The sequence below is a fragment of the Hemiscyllium ocellatum genome, chromosome 29 (assembly GCF_020745735.1).
Source record: "Hemiscyllium ocellatum isolate sHemOce1 chromosome 29, sHemOce1.pat.X.cur, whole genome shotgun sequence".
NCBI classification, from domain to species: domain Eukaryota; kingdom Metazoa; phylum Chordata; class Chondrichthyes; order Orectolobiformes; family Hemiscylliidae; genus Hemiscyllium; species Hemiscyllium ocellatum.
Window position 1 is genome coordinate 54,566,561 of NC_083429.1, and position 18,213 is coordinate 54,584,773.

At 44.0% G+C, this 18,213-nt stretch overlaps 2 protein-coding genes across 2 annotated transcripts in view; both read left to right on the plus strand.

Moving 5' to 3' along the window:
- The window catches only part of treh (trehalase (brush-border membrane glycoprotein)), a 29,733-nt gene extending 18,793 nt beyond the window's left edge, over positions 1 to 10,940 (plus strand). Inside the window, exons 10-16 of the mRNA XM_060847021.1 lie at positions 113 to 162; positions 473 to 664; positions 1,540 to 1,766; positions 5,286 to 5,397; positions 6,746 to 6,858; positions 7,721 to 7,774; positions 9,543 to 10,940. Of these exons, the coding sequence (XP_060703004.1) occupies positions 113 to 162; positions 473 to 664; positions 1,540 to 1,766; positions 5,286 to 5,397; positions 6,746 to 6,858; positions 7,721 to 7,774; positions 9,543 to 9,683 (889 nt within the window). The 3' untranslated portion in view covers positions 9,684 to 10,940. The remainder of the gene's footprint in view (positions 1 to 112; positions 163 to 472; positions 665 to 1,539; positions 1,767 to 5,285; positions 5,398 to 6,745; positions 6,859 to 7,720; positions 7,775 to 9,542) is intronic.
- Positions 10,941 to 16,688: 5,748 nt separating this feature from the next.
- hyou1 (hypoxia up-regulated 1) overlaps positions 16,689 to 18,213 on the plus strand; it is a 37,468-nt gene continuing 35,943 nt past the window's right edge. The window contains exon 1 of the mRNA XM_060846714.1: positions 16,689 to 16,778. The gene's annotated coding sequence lies outside the window, so the exon portion shown is untranslated. The remainder of the gene's footprint in view (positions 16,779 to 18,213) is intronic.

The following is an 18,213-nucleotide window of genomic DNA, read 5'->3' on the forward strand; positions in this document are numbered from 1 at the left end:
GAAGGGGCCTGTTCTTGGGAATCTCTGGAGATATTCATCTGATCATTCTGTTTGACCTGCTGTGCCTATCCACAACTGTTCTATTCAAATTTTATTCCTTTTTCAAAAACAGGCCAGAATCCTACAGTAAGGATGTTGAATTGGCTCAGGCAGTCCCAGAAGGTAATGTTTATTCTAAAAAAATCCATTTTAATACCAAAAGAGGTTGGAAGAAAATTTGATTAAGACAGCTTTGTGCTGTGTCCAACTCCGTGCAGCATGAGCTTGGTGTTTTGAGGGCACTGTAGAGAGCGTTTCCAGTTAGGTCGTGGTTAGAGTCTCTAGTCCAAACTCGGCAGTGAATCTGCAATTTGTGTTGATGCCCAGGTGAGCCACATTAAAACTAAAAGTTGAGTCAGAGTGCTGTAGGTAAAATAAAGCTTGTCTTTATAATGGTTGAATGACACTTTGTTTTTGTCCTCTTCTGCCCAAGAAGACCTGTGGATAGAGCTAAAAACTGGAGCAGAGTCTGGTTGGGATTTTTCATCCCGCTGGTTCATTGACCCCAACGGGAAGAATAATGGAACTTTGAAAGACACAAAAACCACACAGATCCTCCCTGTTGACCTGAACTCTGTCCTCTGCAAGAATGAGCGAATTCTAGCAATGTTCCACAAGCTGCTGGGTTGGTATGCTTCTATGGACTAGTGCATAAAAATCTAATATTCATTTTCTTGTTTTATTACATCCCCAATCTGTTCTGTTTGAGAGTTGCAATGCATTGGTCATATAGAAAGGCAGTTTAAATCAAGGACTCCATACTGTGGTCACCTGCGCTGCAATGTCATTTTTAAGCCGCATTCCAGCACTTGACCATGTTGTCCAGGCTGACTGACCTGCTACACTGTCTGAAGTGACATTTGTTAATACATTGATAAAGCTGCCAGTGAACAACTATGTCATTTGTAACTTTATTTGCATATTCCCACCCTGGTATTGATTACCTCCTGCATTTGGCGGCTGAGTGCATTAGGGAGAAATAGTAAGATTCAGATTCTTGCGTGCTGTTGCACTCACATTCAGCCCACTGCAGAAGTCCAAGTCCCCTGAGAAATGTTTCGGTTACACTGCACCAAGATGTTTACAAAATTGAGGGGCATGGAGAGGGTCAATAGACAGTCTTTTTCCTGGGGTCGGGAGTCCAGAGCTGGAGGCCATAGGTTTAGGCTGAGGGGGGAAAGATATGAGACTAAAAGGCCAATATTTTTCACAGGGTGGTACATGTATGGAATGAGCTGGTAGAGGAAGTGGTGGAGGCTGGTACAATTGCAACATTTAAGGGGTATCTGAATGGGTATATGAATAGGAAGGGTTTGGAGGGATATGGGCCGGATGCTGGCAGGTGGGACTAGATTGGGTTGGGATGTCTGGTCTGCATGGACAGATTGGACCGAATGGCAGTGATTGGTATCTCAAACTTTTCTACCATTCCTGTCTTGCCCCAGTACAAGAGTCTTTCAGGCTGATGTGATCCTTAATTCACCTGTCTTTATTTTTCAGGTAATGTTTCTAAGGCACAGTACTATGAGGATGCCTTAAAGCATCGCATTGATGCTGTACACGATGTTTTCTGGGATGAAACACAAGGAGTCTGGTTTGACTACAACTTAATAACTAACCACAGCAACACTGCCTTCTATGCTTCCAACTTGATTCCTCTCTGGGCTGAGTGTTTTGTTGAGCAGGAGCCAGGAAAAATAGCAGAGATGGTGATCCGTTACCTGGAGGTAATGGCTAGCTGCCCCAAATATACTTCACTCTGGGATTGGGGTTTGGGGATGAAGTTTCTCTTGGCCTTCAAGGAGTGAATACCCCCAATCTCCACTCCCTTTCTTTGTACTCTCTCTCTAATCCCCACCTTTTTTAAAAAAAAAGTAGTAAGACACTTGCCAGGATCTCTGAGACAAGAGGTTACTTCACGTATCATGCTTTCTACTAACTCTGGATCCATGGGCAACACGACCTCTGGCAGTTTTGGAAAAGCTGACCCTTGTGATTCTGTTGGGCTGACCAAGTGGTCTACAATTTGGGTCCTTATGTTGCCTCAGTTGCTTTGTTTTGACAAGCAGCTGTTCGGGGAAAGAGAGGGTTCTTACCATAGATGACTATCCATGCAACTACTACTTTTCCTTTCTAGTAAGAAACCTGTTTGTTGACAATGGGATTTGGTTAGATTCTTAGTGTCATCTGCATTCTGATAGCTGGTTAAGACTCGCAAATGAAAAATCCATGAATAACGACTGTTGATCAAACCTGTATTCCAGAAAAAACTTGACATTTTCAGGAGAGGGTCATTTTTGTTATAAATTACTGACGTGCATTGAATTGGGAGAGTTGATTATCTTAGTGCTAATGACAGTTCAGTGGCTGTTGATACCAAATCATCTGCCGCCAACAGCAGCAGCACAATCCAAATGTTTGCATATGAACAAAATACTGTGGATGCTGGAGAAACTTGGCAGGTCTGGCAGCATGTGTGGAGAGAAATTAGTTATTGTTTCAAGTCTGGTATGATGATCTAAATTGGAGGAAAGCCAGTTTTTATGGTATTGGGCAAGAACTTTCAACGGCAAGGCTATTTCAGGTAAAGGAATGGTTTGAAAATTGGATAATAAGAGTTCAGAGACCATACGTTCCTGTTACTGCGAAGGGTAAGGCTGGGAGGTGTGGAGAATGCTGGATGGCTAGAGAAATTGAGGCTCCTGTAAAGAAAAAGGAGGGGTATGTCAGGTGTAGACAGCTGGGATCGAGTCAATCCCTCCAAGTGTGTAAGGGTAGTAGGAATGTACTCTAGGGAGTGAAAAGGGGACATGAGATGGTTTTGGCAAATAAGGTTAAGGAGAGTCCAAAGAGATTCTACAAATACATTAAGGACAAAAGAGTAACTCAGAGAGTAGGGCCCCTTAAAGATCAAAAACTCAGTCTATGTGTGGAACCCCCAGGAATTGAATTAACTTTATTGTCACTGTACTCAAATGAATACAATGAAAGTTTCTAAATCGCTACTTACAGCGCCATCTTGGGTCCAAAGATACCTAGGTCCAGCTTCAGTTACACGATTGTAATGTCATCAACATATGGCAAGTTTTGGATACAGAGTACCTAGGTACAATCCTTAGTTACAGAATAGAAAAAAATGAAAAAGTTACCTATAGCTGCACTATACCCTTAGTCAGATAAACAACAAACAAAGTTAAAAGGCAAACCTCACAATCTGTTTCCAAGGCCTCTGTGCGGCAGACCTGCTCAGGGAGCCTCCTCACTGTCTGTCTGACCGACCACAGGCTGCCACTGGGCTGTTGTGTATGGGAGGCTGAGGGAGGGAACGAGCAGAGCATACTAGCTCCTGCTGGAGCATCCAACTCCATGCCAGGAAATGGCTGAGATACTAAATGAGTATTTTGTAGGCTGTTACTGTAGAGAACGATATGAAAGCCAAAGAACTTGGAGAGATTGAAATTTTAGTGTCCATGTTACAGAGGTGGTGGTGCTGGATGTCTTTACACAAAGGTGTATTAAATCCCTGGGACCTGATCCAATGTAACTCTGAACTTTATGGGAAGCTAGGGTAGTAATTGCTGGGCCCCTTGCTGATTATATTTGTGTCGATGATAGCCACAGGTGAGGTGCCAGAAGACTGGAGATTGGCTAATGTGGTGCCATTATTTAAGAAAGGTGGTAAAGAAAAGCCAGGGAACTATAGACCCGTGAGCCTGATGTCAGTGGTGGGTATGTTGTTGGAGGGAATCTGACACAGGATTACACATTTGGAAACGCAAGGAATGATTAGGGGTAAACATGGGTTTGTTCGTGGAAAATTGTCTCTCTTTAAGTTTTGTTTTGAAGAAGAGACGAAGAAGTTTGAAGGCAAGAGCAGTAAATGTTATATGTGTGGACTTCAAGTTTCCCATATTGGATGGGTCAGCAAGGTTAGATCACGTGAAATCCAGGGAGATCTAGCCATTTGGATGCAAAGTTGGCTTGAAAGCAGGACCTTTGGGTGCACATTCATAGTTTCTTGAAAGGGAGTTGCAGATAGGATAGTGAAGGAGGTGTTTAGTCCACTTGCCTTTATTGGTCAATGCATTGAGTGTAGGGGTTGGGAGGTCATGTGGCTGTACAGGGCCAGTTTTGGAATACAGCAATCGATTCTGGTCATCCAGCTATAGGAAACAAGTAGTGAAACTTGAAATGGGTCAGAAAAGATTTACAAGCAAGTTGCCAGGGTTGGAGAGACTGAATAGACTGGGGCTATTTTCTCTGGAGCGTTGGAGGCTGAGGCATGACCTTTATAGAAGTGTATAAAATCATGACTGGCATGGATATGATAAATAGCCACGGTCTTTCTTTCCCCCAGGGTAGAAGTGTGTAAAACTAGAGGGGCATAGGTTTACGGTGAGAAGGGAAAGATTTAAAAGGGACCTAAGGGGCAACTTTTTCATAAAGGGTAGTGAGTGTCTGGAATGAGCTGTCAGAGGAAGTGGTGGAGGCTGGTACAATTATAACATTTAAAAGGCATCTGGATGGGTATACGAATAGGAAAAGCAGTGAGCTGCAAGGATTGGTGCTGGGTCCACTGCTTTCAATCATTTATATAAATGATTTGGATGTGAACATAGGAGGAATAATTAGTAAGTTTGCAGATCACACCAAAATTGAAGGTGTAGTGGATAGTGAAGAAGGCTATCTCTGGATCCTGATCAGATGGGCCAATGGGCTGAGGTGTGACAGATGAAGTTTAATTTAAGTAAATGTGAGATGCTGCATTTCGAAAAGGCAAATAGGGGCAGGACTTGAACACCTTACCATTAAAGATGTTTTGAAGGGTATGGGCTAAATGTTTGCAAATGAGACTGGATTAATTTTAAGATATAAGGTCAGCATGGACAAGTTAGACCAAAGGGTCTGTTTCTGTGCTGTGTATCTGTGACTGACTGCTGAAGAGTTTTGTCAAACACACAGCTGTTTGTCTCTCCAGATGCTGCTCCACCTGCTGCGTTTCTCCAGTATTCTGCTTGAAACGAGCAATAAGTGTTAAAACATCATGACCCTTCAGAGACCTGTTATAAAACAAAATTGACATTTGGTTACCTGTCTCAAAATCTCTAAGTGGCTCAAAGATTGGTCAACACAGCATGTTTTGGAATGGAAACTTAGTGACTGATATCAGGTGTTGCCAGTAAATGGTCGGTTCTGTAAGTGAGTTGCAGGATTTTCACCATGTATGATCTGTGCTTTTATCACAGGGCCAACAACTATTGTCGTACAAGAATGGAATCCCAACATCCTTGCTGCCAAGTGGTGAGCAGTGGGACTATCCCAATGCCTGGCCACCCCTGCAGCAGATGATCATTGAAGGTAAATCAATCCTGCTCTCCTTTCATTGGCAGGGTTAGGGTGAGTGTTTCTGGGGTAGACAGGAAGAATTTAAAAAGAAAATCAATAAATGTGGCTGTTAGTGGGAAAAGGCATTGACTTCATGGTTTATATTCTTGTTGCTGATTAGTTTATAGGTACCCCAGAGTGTTCCTATTCTGGCGAAGTGGAGATAGTCGTCCATTTCAGCCATTGGTGACTGATCCTGAGCAGTGGGTCATTGCTAACCGAAGCACGAATATAGCTGCAATTAGCTGATTTTGGTTTTGTACAGTCAGTGTGCTAAATAGCTGTGTATGGCTGTATTCATAATACCTACATTTTTGCCTAATGCTGCCTCCTATCTTTGACCAGATTGAAGGTTGGTTATCTGTTTCCAAGTACTTGGTGACCCTGATACCACCTCACCAAGGTCTACCATGATGTTTTGTTTTCTTTTTGATAAAGGCTATGGTTGAGTTTCACTCTGTACCACAATTCTCTTCCCAAACGAATTGTTTTATTTCACTGTCCTCTGCCACTTACCAGCCACTGTTTTTTGGTTTGTTCACAAATTTGACTTCCCATCCTTCCTTGAGTTGAGCTTGTAACATTACCTCTCCATTACCAAGGCTACCTGCTGCCCCCTCTGAATTACCTAATAGTTATAGTGATGGATGAGACCATGAAATTTGAACATGGAGAATTTTAAGTTCAAAGTGTTAGTGATTTGGCAATCATTTATAGGTCAGCGAGCATAGTACTGAAGCAGAAGTGTGGGGGTTGTAGAGTCTTGGACAAGCCCATGATTAAAGGTTAAAGTGAGGTTACCTAGGAGAGCATTAGAAAGGGATGGATGGATGGTTTGGTAGAGTTCAAATACCTTGTGAAGGCCAAAATAGATGGAAACAATCAAGTTGCTAAAATGTCTGGTTCAATAGGAGACCAGTCAGGGAAGTGATGCTGTTTGTACTGAGGTCTGTGCAAGGAAGTGTTGGGTTCATTCTTCATTAGAGAACATCCCTGTAGCATTTAGAACTCTGGACAAGAGGTCACGAATCCCAGCCGCAGTGTATATTGTGTGGCAGGTTGGAAAAACTGCACAACTCCAAACTTGTTCTGTTTTAATGGGCTGTGTGGAAGGTGAGAAGAATGAGCATTGGCAGTGGTTTAAGAATGGTGAGGAATTTTGTGCTATTGAGGGACTAGGGAAGGAACCAGAGTGTACATTCTATATTAGTCTGTGGGTCCACAATCTCCTTGTGAATATCTCCTGTACACAGGGCACAAATCTCTATTAAATCATCTGAACTTTGTTCAATTTGTTGGTTTTACTTTGTAAATGACCCAGGCCTGGCAAAGTCCAACTCTGAGGCAGGCCAGAGGATTGCATTCCAACAAGCACAGAAGTGGATCCACTCAAACTGGCAACTGTATGAGAAGCATCAGGCTATGTTTGAGAAGGTGAGTGTGGGTTTTTTTATTTTTTGAGGGATGGTTACCATCTGTTGTTCTGCAATCAGAATGTCCACACATTCGGTTCTTCTCAATTTGGTCTAACGCAGCTCCCTCCTGCTCGGAGCTTGGTTCTTTTCCTGACGTGAAGTAAGCTGGTTGGGTTCAGAGATATGAAAATCATGGCTATCTCTAGAGGGTTAATTCTTCTTTTCTTTGTATTATAAAATGGATACAATCTGAGGCTGAATAAATGTGATAGAAATGGATGATTGTTGTGTATGCAAATGACTGAGCAAGGAATTTGCAAGCACCTGTTGACATAGTCTAGGAACTGTTAACGAAGAGTCTACCCCACTCTAGACAGGGAAGTGTGACAGGGTTCTCAAACTGATCATCTGAAGTTCATGCAAACACAGAATCCCTAGAGTGTAAATAGAGGCCATTCAGCCCAAAGAGTCTTGACTAATCCTTCCTTCAAAGAACGTCTGACCCAAACCTACCTTCCCCATAACCCTGCATTTCCTGTGGCCCGCACATCCTGCACACTACGGGGCAATTTAGCATGGTCAATCCGCCTAACCTGCACATCTTTGGATTGGGGAGGAAACCACCATAGCCAGAGGAAACATACAAGCTGAACTTGTAAGCTCCACACAGACAGTCATCTGAAGGTGGAATTGAACCTGGGTCTCTGGTCCTGAGAGACAGTAGTGCTAACCACTGTGGGTTGAGGGTTATGATGTAAATTGAAAAGCTATCTGCTAATGTTGGGTTTATTTTAACTGTTAGTTGTAAGGTTTTCAAACATTTGCCCCTCCTGCTATAGAGCAAAGACTGTACCACTAACTTGCATTTTTTGTTCTTGCAGTATGATGTCAATGGGGATGGCAGTCCAGGTGGTGGTGGAGAATATGATGTCCAGGTCAGAGTGCCTCTAATAACTCACCATAGCTATTTAAATACGTCTGAATTGTCAGTGGTTCTGCAGAAGTTGGGATGAGCATATTAGCCAGAGCAAAATGTGGATCAAACCACTGGAACCTTAAGTAGTATCAATCAACACTGAATGTGGTCAGATCCTTGGTGTCCCCCACAGCCAGCCAGTCTCTCTCTGTGGCCTATTTCCATGCTTTACAATGTAACCCAACTCCAGGGGCTGGCTCTCTGACCCATCCTCCCTGCTCTTTCCATTCAATAGCCATTCAAACATCTTCCCTTTTTTTCATAATTCCCTTACAACTGAATCTGCATCCTTTGTGGCTCTCGCTCAAATTATTTTGCCAATTAGCTTAAGTCTGCATCCTCTGGTTATTGACCTTTTTAGAGACTCTATTCCTGATCACTTATTGCTAACCAAATATAAACTTGGATACATTCAACATCATACTGTTATCCTATCTCTTCTGTCCTCTGTACAGAATGATCCCAGTATCTCTAGCCTCTCCAGAGGCATCTCTTTTTTTGCATTCTGTCTGAAGGTCATACTAAGCAAAACTAACTTTAATTGGATCTTGGTCTATGTGACTTTCTGTTGCTCTGCAGGATGCTGTGTACATTTTGTATGCCTAGGGAAGATGTAGTTCAGTGTTGAAGTTAACAGCTCAGTCAATGACACCAGCTGATAATGTGGATGGTTGTGAAGTCCCCAGAGGTTGACCTCTGGATAGGAGTTCAGTATTTGGGTGTCAGACTTGGATGGTCATTCACAATGAGTCGATCATGATATTTCACTTGTGGAGAAAATGGTCAAGTCCTTCCAAACCTCGAATCAAAAGGTAGGCACGTGGTATTTTTTGAGGTCCAGAAAGTGCTTTGCTACTTGTCAGTTGATGGCATTGTTTGAAGGTGTTTTCCCTTTTTGACATTGCAGTCACAATTGTTATGGCACAGGAGGAAGCCATTCAACCCACGTCTGCACCAGGTCTCAGAGACTCCTTTAATGACGTTCTCTTGCTGCTGCCTCTTTTAGATCTGCTTCACTCACATTCTCAGCCAGATCCTAACCGCTCCTGCACAAACACGTTTTTGTTTGTTGCCTCTGCCAATTAATTTAAAATCTGTGCTCTAGTCTTCTATCCTTTCAAATTTCTACCCATCTAATTTATTCGGATGCTTCACGATTTGTCACTGCTGTTGAATCTCAGATTCAGTATCTACAGCAAGCCTGTGATTGGAGGAGCCGCAGGTTATCAAAGTCCATGCTAACATTAAAGGATGGGAACTGTCATCTGGGGTCTTGAGTGAGTTCTGGGGAGGGTGGGGGTAGAACCTGAACTCCAAGCCTCGCGTGTCTCTGCAAGATGAAGGTTTTCTTTTTAAATGGGGGATGCATGGAGTATAAAACTTGGGTAAGTTTTTTTTGAGTAAGAGTTTTACCGAGAGTATTGCACAGTTTTGGTGGCCTTCCTCAAGGAGGGATATAACGCTTAGTATTCTCTCAGTTCCACAAGGCTGATTCCTGGGTGAGGGGATTACTCTGAGGAAAGATTAAGCATTTTGGAATGACTTTATGAAATAAGATTGAGTCTTGATGCACTGGGGAATGTTTCCCAGCGGGAATGAAGAACTCTTGATCCTTTTTAAACTTGTAACCCTCACTTATGGTACGTGTTTCTTCACTGTAGCCTTGGAGGACTGAATGATTTACTTCTCTTCTGTCTGACAACTAATGCTGTGTTGCATCCCCGCAGGTGGGATTCGGATGGACGAATGGCGTGGCACTGCAGCTCTTGGATGAGTATGGCGACCAACTCACCTCAGGGGTCACTGGCCAGACATGCCTCACTTTGTTTGCTGTGCTTCCAGCCAGTTTCTTACTCTCTCAGTTCTGAAAAATTGTGACAACATTGTCACTAATTTGGAGCCTTCCAATTCTGTCACCAATCAGCAGCATTTACCATCAGTCACTTGTCATTCTAGGTGAAGGCAGAAACTAAATATAGGAAAGAAAATGCTTAGTAAATGAAGCGAAAGAGCCAAAAGGAATATATAAAGTAATTTTATGGGGGAAATGAGGGGCAACCAGGTCTTGAAAGAATGTGTGCTGGTAAAGTTGCTGCTGCTTCTCTCAAAACCACTTCTTCTATTATTTCTTCTGAAGCTGTTCTTGATCTTGTATGACTTTTATGATCCATTGTACACTAATTATAAACAGCAACAAAAATTAACAAACTATTCCTGAGATTGTTAGTCAAATGTTGTTTAATTCTTGACTCTAGTTAAAAGTACTCCAAACTGCTCACCAAATACCCGAAGACTTCAAACTGCAGGAACCCTTGGATACCTGAGGCTCATATTTGGGATTGCTGGGGATAGTGAAATGGGCCACAGCAATTTTAGGTCTGTCCCTTTTCTGGATGGTACTATTCCTAATTGTAACTGCACTTGAGAGGGTGCAGAGGAGATTCACCAAGATGTTTCCTGGACTGGAACAGTTCAGTGAAGAGAGTTTAAATAGGCTGGGGTTAATTTCCTTGGGATGACAAAAAGTGAGTTGAGGGGTGGGGGGGAACACAGTTACAGGAGCACAGGGAGAAATTTGTCCATAATTGAAGGCCCAGTAATTACTGGATGTAGTCTTAATGTAAAAACAAAACAGGGGCCTTAGAGGATCTGAAGAGAAAAGAAAGTTGTGGCATCTGGGACGCGGTGCCTAAAAGGATAGTGAACCTTCCAATATTTAGGAAGCATTGAGGACCGCTTCAAACAGCATAGCATACCAAGTGCTTGAAAATAGGATTAGAATAAATAAATGCTTAATCAGTGTGGACATGATGGAAAAAATTCTTCAGCCCATGCAATGAAAGCTCAAACTCTGCGTAAAGTAGTGTATGTATGCTGGGGGAGGATGTGAAATACTTTGTTTTGGTAAGTCCTGTGATCTAGCTGCTAGGTGATGTTCTTGTACCTTCAGGGCAGAGAGGGGAAATAAGTTTTTTTTTGAAGAAAACCAAAGAAATGGATGCTGGGAATTTGTCTCATCATTTCCTGTTACTATCTCTGCACATCACTAGGTATTCATTGGATTGATTGTACAGGCTTTCAAAGAATGAAAATGTATTTTATTTCCAAGGTAGTTTGATAAAAGAAAGTAGCATTGAAATACTGTATCTCCTTTTAATTCTAAATTTGTAATAACAAAAGAACCAGAATAAAGCAGTTATGTCTCTCAAACGACTTTTTCAAAACTAATGTTTTTTCTAATGTTTGTTTATTTTCTAATCAACCTGTTAGAGATGTTACTAATACCTTTTTGGAAAAGGTGGGACTTCAACCTGGTCCTCCTAGTTCAGAATAGGGATACTATCACTGCAGCACAATCCTCCTCCTCTATATTTTATACAAATTGGTTAAAAGCACAGCTTCTATACAAGTGAGCCAAAGGTTTTTTTTGAACAAGTTAGTCCCTTTACCCTGACATTGTTTTTCAAGAAAATTGCTTTCTCCCATTAATATTCTAATTATGAATTCATTCATCCTTGTGGTACAGGTGAAGCATTGAAGCCATGTCTAGTTTATAGTGTGCCACACAGTATTTGCAGCATGTAAAAGAAGCATCTGTGCTATTTCTACAACCAATACATCAGATTTAAGCTCTGAAAAGCTGCTACATTCAGTCATGGATGGTGATCAGACAATTGACTATTAGCCAAATAGTAGAGGCTCTGCAAATGCAACAGAGAAATCCAGCATGTCAGTTCAAAAGGCGAGGCTAAAACATTTGCAACCATCTGCATGCAGGACATGCTAAATGGACAATCCATCTTGGCTTTCCTGATGTCCCCAGCATTACATCAGTCTTCAATCAATTTGATTAATTCCACAAGCTATCAAAACTCTAAAGGTACTGGGTACTGAAGAAGTTCCAGCAGTAGTTCAAAAGACTTGTTCCACACTTGTGCGCCCAACGAAGCTGTTACAATACAGCTACAGTCCTGGCACCTATGCACTGTGGGAAATTGCCCAGTTATGTCCTGTGTATGGGAAAGCAGTTACTGCTTTCAGTCCGGTCTCTGTCATCAACAGAGCTACCAAGTGGTACCTGCAAAAGAATAATCTCTTTACTCAGTTTGTTTTGCCTGAGCTCTTCAAAAGAGCTAAATTCCAGAGGTGAGAGTGACTGCTGTTGATATCAAGACAGCATGTGATTGAACACAGGAACAGTGGTAGGCCATTCTGTCCCTTGAGGTAAAAACAAGGACTGCAGATTCTGGAAACCAGATTCTAGCTTAGAGTGGTGCTGGAAAAGCACAGCAGTTCTGGCAGCATCCGAGGAGCAGGAAAATCGATGTTTCGGGCAAAAGCCCTTCATCAGGAATCTATTCCTCAGGAATCTATTCCTGATGAAGTGCTTTTGCCCAAAACGTTGATTTTCCTGCTCCTTGGATGTTGCCTAAACTGCTGTGCTTTTCCAGCACCACTCTTAAGGGACTGAATGGGTTCTAGCTTAAGTTTGTTCCTTCCTTTAGTGAGATTCAAGAGCTCTGATTATTGAGTTTGTGGCCAATGCCTGCCTATAAAGTAAATGATTTATTGCAATTTTGAGTTTGAGAAGCAGTGGTTTAGATATGACGTGTTAACTGGAAAGAAAGGAAAAGTAATGACCTGTAACAGAGGAATGCTTTAATGATCCTGGAGCTATTCTGTAGTAATGTGTCCTTTTGTGGTCCATCTCCATTTGAAGATAAGTTTGCCATTCTTTAAGAACAATGCTGCTGCTTTTCACTACGAGGGAATGGGCAGGAAAGTGGACAGCAGTGTTGAATCAGCTGTGATCCTATTGAATGGCAGATGATTCCTGATTCTTTATGATCCAGTGCACTGCATTGATGGGGGGATGAGAGTCAAAACCTTGCTTCATTACTCCTTTTTGTTAAGGAGGGATATATTGGAAGGGGTTCTCAAATGAGACTTGTTGGATAGAACTTAAGAATGTAAAGGGGCAGTTACTTTACTGAGTGTATAATAGGCCCTCAAAAGAGTCAGTGGGAAACAGATGTAGATGGTTCAGAGGTGTGTAAGTGATCAGGTAATTTAAACCAGGAGATATCAACTTTCCCAACATAAATTAGAATATTCAGTGTTCGAGGTTTTCATATGGGTGAATTCCTTGAAATATATCCATGGGAAGTTTTTGTGTCAATACGTAGCATTCCTAACAGGGATGGTGTAATGCTGGATCTGGTCTGGGGCAAGAAGCCGGGTAAGTGTTTGATGTGGCAGTGGGGCACAATGGCAACCAGAGCACAGTTTCAGATTCCTTCCAGACAAGGGGAAAGAGGGCATGCAAAAGATCACTTTGGATTGGGATGGCAGATTTTATTAAAACAAAGTAGGATCTGGACACAGGCTGGAAGCAGCTCCTTGTGACTAAGCCTACACCTGAGCAATTGGCATTCAAAAAGAAGCTGGAGAAAGTGCCCTTTTGAAGGGAAATGTAGCAGCAATAAATTCCGAGAACCTTGACTGTCCAGGACAATTGAAGACTGGATAAAGAAGAGCAGGGCTTTTAGTAATTTCAAAGCAGGCAATTTTGCTCTGGTCCTTGAGGAACTACAGCAGTGAACATAAAGCATTCAGAGCAAAAAGGGGACAAGAGAAAGGACTTGCAAACAGGATTAGGGAGAATCTGAAGATATCTTCATAAATTAAAGAGGGAAAGAATAATGCCCCTTAGCAACCAAGGGGGAATCTGTATGTGAAGCCGCACGATAGTGGAAGGGTTTGAATGATTATTTCTCTTTGGTCTTTGCTGGAAAAGGGGATTGTAGGTACTGAATTCAGGAAAGAGACTGTGAGGAACTTACACTGTTTTGAGGTAGGAAATCAGGAGGAATTGGGGCTCTGTTGGGCTTAAAAGCAGACAAATCCCCTGGCCTAGACTAATTGCATCCCAGGCTGCTGTGGGAGACGAGGCAGGAAATTGTGACAGACATTTTTAATTACTCTCTGGCCACAAGGGAAGTGCCAGAAGATGGCTAATGTAGTTCACCATTTTGAAAGATGGTGGTGATGAGCCAGGAGATCATGGACTGTTAAGTCTCATTGTCGTGGCAGGGAAACTATTGGCGAAAATTGTGAAGGAGTGAATTAACCACTCAGAAAGGGATGGGTTAATTAGGGACAGTCAGCATAGCTTTGTCAAAGGGAGGTCATGTCTAACATGTTTAGAGTCTCTGCATGGAAGCAGACCTTTTGGGAACATGGTCAGTGTGGACTGGTTGGACCACATTAAACCAGTCCCCCTTGCCTGCGCTTTGCCCATATCCCTCCAAACCTTTCCTACTTGTTAACATATCCAAATGTCTTTCAAACACTAACTGTACCTGCATCCACCACTTTCTCTGGCAGTCCACTCAACACACGAGGGACAATTTTTTAAAAAAAAGTGTAGGTCATGTCCTTTTTGCATCTTTCTCCTCACCTTAAAGCTATGGCTGCTAGTTTTGACCCCTGTCCCCCAACTAGGGTAAAGACCTTTACTATTTACTTTACCTATGCTCCTCATAATTTTATAAACCTCCAATAAGATCATTCCTCAACGTCATCTGCTTCAGTGAAAGGTATCCCTTCTTTTGAGTTTATTTTTATATATCAAACCCATTTGAGAGAATATTTTGAAAATATGATCTAGTGTATGGATGAGGGAAGTTCAGTTGATGCAGTTTTTATGGATGTCAAAAGCTTTGCTAAAAATGTTGTACATGGGAGACTGAGAAGGTGAAAGCACATGGCTTTCAGAGAAACTTGAGATAAATCAGAAACTAGCTTTGTAATCGTGGCCAGTTTCCAGTGGTGTTCCACAAGGTATGCTTTCCTTTTATTGTCAGAGTATTGAGTACAAGAGTTGGGAGGTCATGTTGTGGCTGTACAGGACATTGGTTAGGCCATTGTTTGAATATTGTGTACAAGGATGGTCTCCTTCCTATCGAAAAGATGTTGTAAAACTTGAAAGGGTTTAGAAAAGATTTACAAGGATGTTGCCAGGGTTGGAGGATTTGAGCTATAGGGAGAGGCTGAACAGGCTGGGGCAGTTTTCCCTGGAGTGTTGGAGGCTGAGGGGGTGACCTGATTAGAAGTTTATAAAATTGAGGGGCATGGATAGAATAAATAGAGTCCAGAACTAGACTTTGTCTCCCACCCCAGGGAAAAGCGGGCATAGGTTTAGGGTGAGAGGGGAAAGATATAAAAGAGACTTAAGGGCCAACCTTTTCACAGAGGGTGGTATGTGTATGGAATGAGCTGCCAGAAGAAGTAGTGGAGGCTGGTACAGTTGCAACATTTAAAAGGCATCTGGATGGGTATATGAGTAGGAAGGGTTTAAGAGGGATATGGGCTGGGTGCTGGCAGGTGCGACTAGATTGGGTTGGGATATCTGGTTGGCATGAATGGGTTGGATTGAAGGGTCTGTTTCTGTGCTGTACATCTGACTCTGTGAGGCTATGTTCTTAAGCATCTTTCTACTCTAATTTTTTTATTGATTGGTGCAGACATGATGGGCTGAAGGGCATTTTTAGAGTAGATTAGATTCCCTACTGTTTGGAAACAAGACCTTCGGCACAAAAAGTCCATGCTGACCCTCCAAAGAGTAACTCTACTAAATCAATTCCCCTCCCCTATATTTACCTCTGAATAATGCACCTTATGCTATGGGCAATTTAGCATGACCTGTACATCTTTGGATTGTGGGAGGAATGGGAGCACCTGGCTGGAAACCCGGGTTTCCTGATGCAGGGAGAATGTCTGTGTGGAGTTTGCACAGTCACCTGAGATGGGAATCCAACCCACTGTACTGCCCATTTTGTATGTTGTAAAAACACTGCCACACCTTTGCCAAATGCTGACCATCTTCAATCCAAAGGAATAAAATAGTTGCCAGTTGACATTCAACAGTTGCACTTTCCTCATTATCAACACCTTTAGGGCCTACCATTGATGAGAATAAACATTAGAGGGCAGACAATTCTCTTCATAGCCATCTACTACCCATAAGGCAGACAGCAGGAGTGTGATTAAATATTTCTCACTTGCGTGCATGAGTACAGCTCCTATGACACTCGAGAAGCTTTCCATCTCCTGCCTGCATGATTGACCCTTTTCACTACTTTCATCGCTGGCACAAATTGCTGGTGGCATTGTCTGAGGTTCCTTCGACAGTCCCTTCTAAACCTGTTGCCACTTAAAAGAACAGGGCAGTAGGTTCACGGGATCTCTGCAAATTCTGTAAAATCCACGCCATCTGATTCAGGAAATATATTATCCCTCACAGCATTAAGGTGTCCTTTCAGCCTGAGGACTGAAGCCATTCAAGAAGATAGCTCTTCACCTCCAACAATTCAAGGGCAACTAGGAATGGGGAATAAATGCTGGACCAGCTGGTCTCTCACACCTATGTGGATAAGTAATTGTGATCTAGAATATTCTGTATGAAAGAGTGGAGAGAGATTCAATAGTGATCTTAAGAAAGGAATGTATAGGTCTTTGAGGGGTGGCATTAAAGACACCAGCGGATCGGAGTGGACTTGTTGGGCCGAAGGGCCTGTTTCCACACTAAGTAATCTAATCTAAGTGAAATAGGCAGGGTAGGTTTGATGGACCGAATGGCCTTTGTGCCTGGGAATCGCTGATGCTCTGCAGCTCATTGTGGGATTGACACCAGGGGGCAGTCCTCCTAACACACCGGGGCTGACCGCCTGAGGTTCCCTCTTGCAGCCTCACCGGTATCATTGGCGTTCCCGACGTGGACCAATAGGCGAGCCAGATCCCACCGTCCGCCCGCCCCCCTCGGGGTGAGCCAATCGGCGAGAGGGGCGCCGGCGGATCGGTGGTGAGGTGGACCAATCGGTGGTCGCCGCGTTCTTGAGGGGCCTGATCCCGGAGCCGGTGAGGGAGCGCGAGGGAGAGACGGTCAGAGGCAGAGAGACCGGGTAAGGCCGACAGGGCACCGGGGGTAGAGGGGGTCCTGGCACCGCGGGCCGGGGTCAGGCAGGGGCCGGGTGGACACGGAGGGGGAGGGACAGTCCGGAGCCGGCCGGTGAGTGTGGGCAGAGCCCCCGGGGGGAAGGGGCCAGGCCTCCCGGGGGGGTCATTCGGGGCCTGCTGTGTGGTGGGTGTCCCTCCCCGGGGCCGGGCTGTGTCCCTCCCCGGGGCCGGGCTGTGGAGTTGGGGAATGTCGCGTCAGGAGCGGGCCGAGCCCCCCCCCCGAGCCTGTCTCCCCGAGCCCCCCCCCCGAGCCTGTCTCCCCGAGCCTGTCTCCCCCGAGCCCCCCCCCCCCGAGCCTGTCCCCCCGAGCCCCCCCCCCCCGAGCCTGTCTCCCCCGAGCCCCCCCCCCCGAGCCTGTCCCCCCGAGCCCCCCCCCCGAGCCTGTCTCCCCCGAGCCCCCCCCCCCGAGCCTGTCTCTCCCGAGCCCCCCCCCCCCCCCCAGCCTGTCCCCCCATTCATTATGATCGGGGTTGATCCCCCTCCTCCTGCCCCCAGCTCAGCAGGTTCCCCGAGATCCCAAACAGCCCCCTGACCCCTGACCCACACAATAAGGACTGAGCGCCCAGGGGCTCAGGCTGGAGATCCCAGAGACTGAGCCCGCCTCCCCAGCTCCAGCCTCTCCACACTATCCAGTCCTCACACAATTTTATTTCAGTCAGATCATCTCTTTATCTTATAAACTCTCGGGAGCATGAACTCAATCTTCTAGTCCTTTATTTAAATGTAAGATAACTCCATATTCCCGTGAACTTTCACTGCATTCCTAAAGTCAAATAATCATCTTTAGATAATATGGTCAACACTGCAGAATATGGTCAAAACTATGTTCAGTTGCAGCAAGACTTTGTACTGTTTATGAAATGGATAACGTGCCTGCCCTAAATTTATCTATTTTAACTTTGCAGTTTCTTTGAATCCTCCTTGCAGCTTTCATATCAGTGAACTTGAATGTACTCCATTCAGTTCACTTATCTAAGTCATTGATGTAGATAGTAAAAAGCTGAGGTATAAGCTAGGCCATATTTCCAGGCAAGCTTCCCTGCTCTTCAAAATGATACTGGACAATCTTTTGCATTGACACGAAAGACAGACCTTCTGACAGTGAACCACTCACTCGGCAGTGAGCCTCCGACAGTGCAACGGTCCCTTGGTGCTGTCCCTCCAGCAGTGCGGCGCTTCTTTCATACTGACCTAAATACGTACATGAGTTTCTAAAGTGAATTTGAACTCTAAACTCTCCAACTGCAAACAACCAACCACTGAATCACAGCTGATGACATCTGTTGTGTCCTCCTTATCCGGTCGCTTGTTTGATTTACCTTTATAATGTCATAAATGGTGGTAAGTTGTTTATGACTATTTCATCATTTACCTGCACCG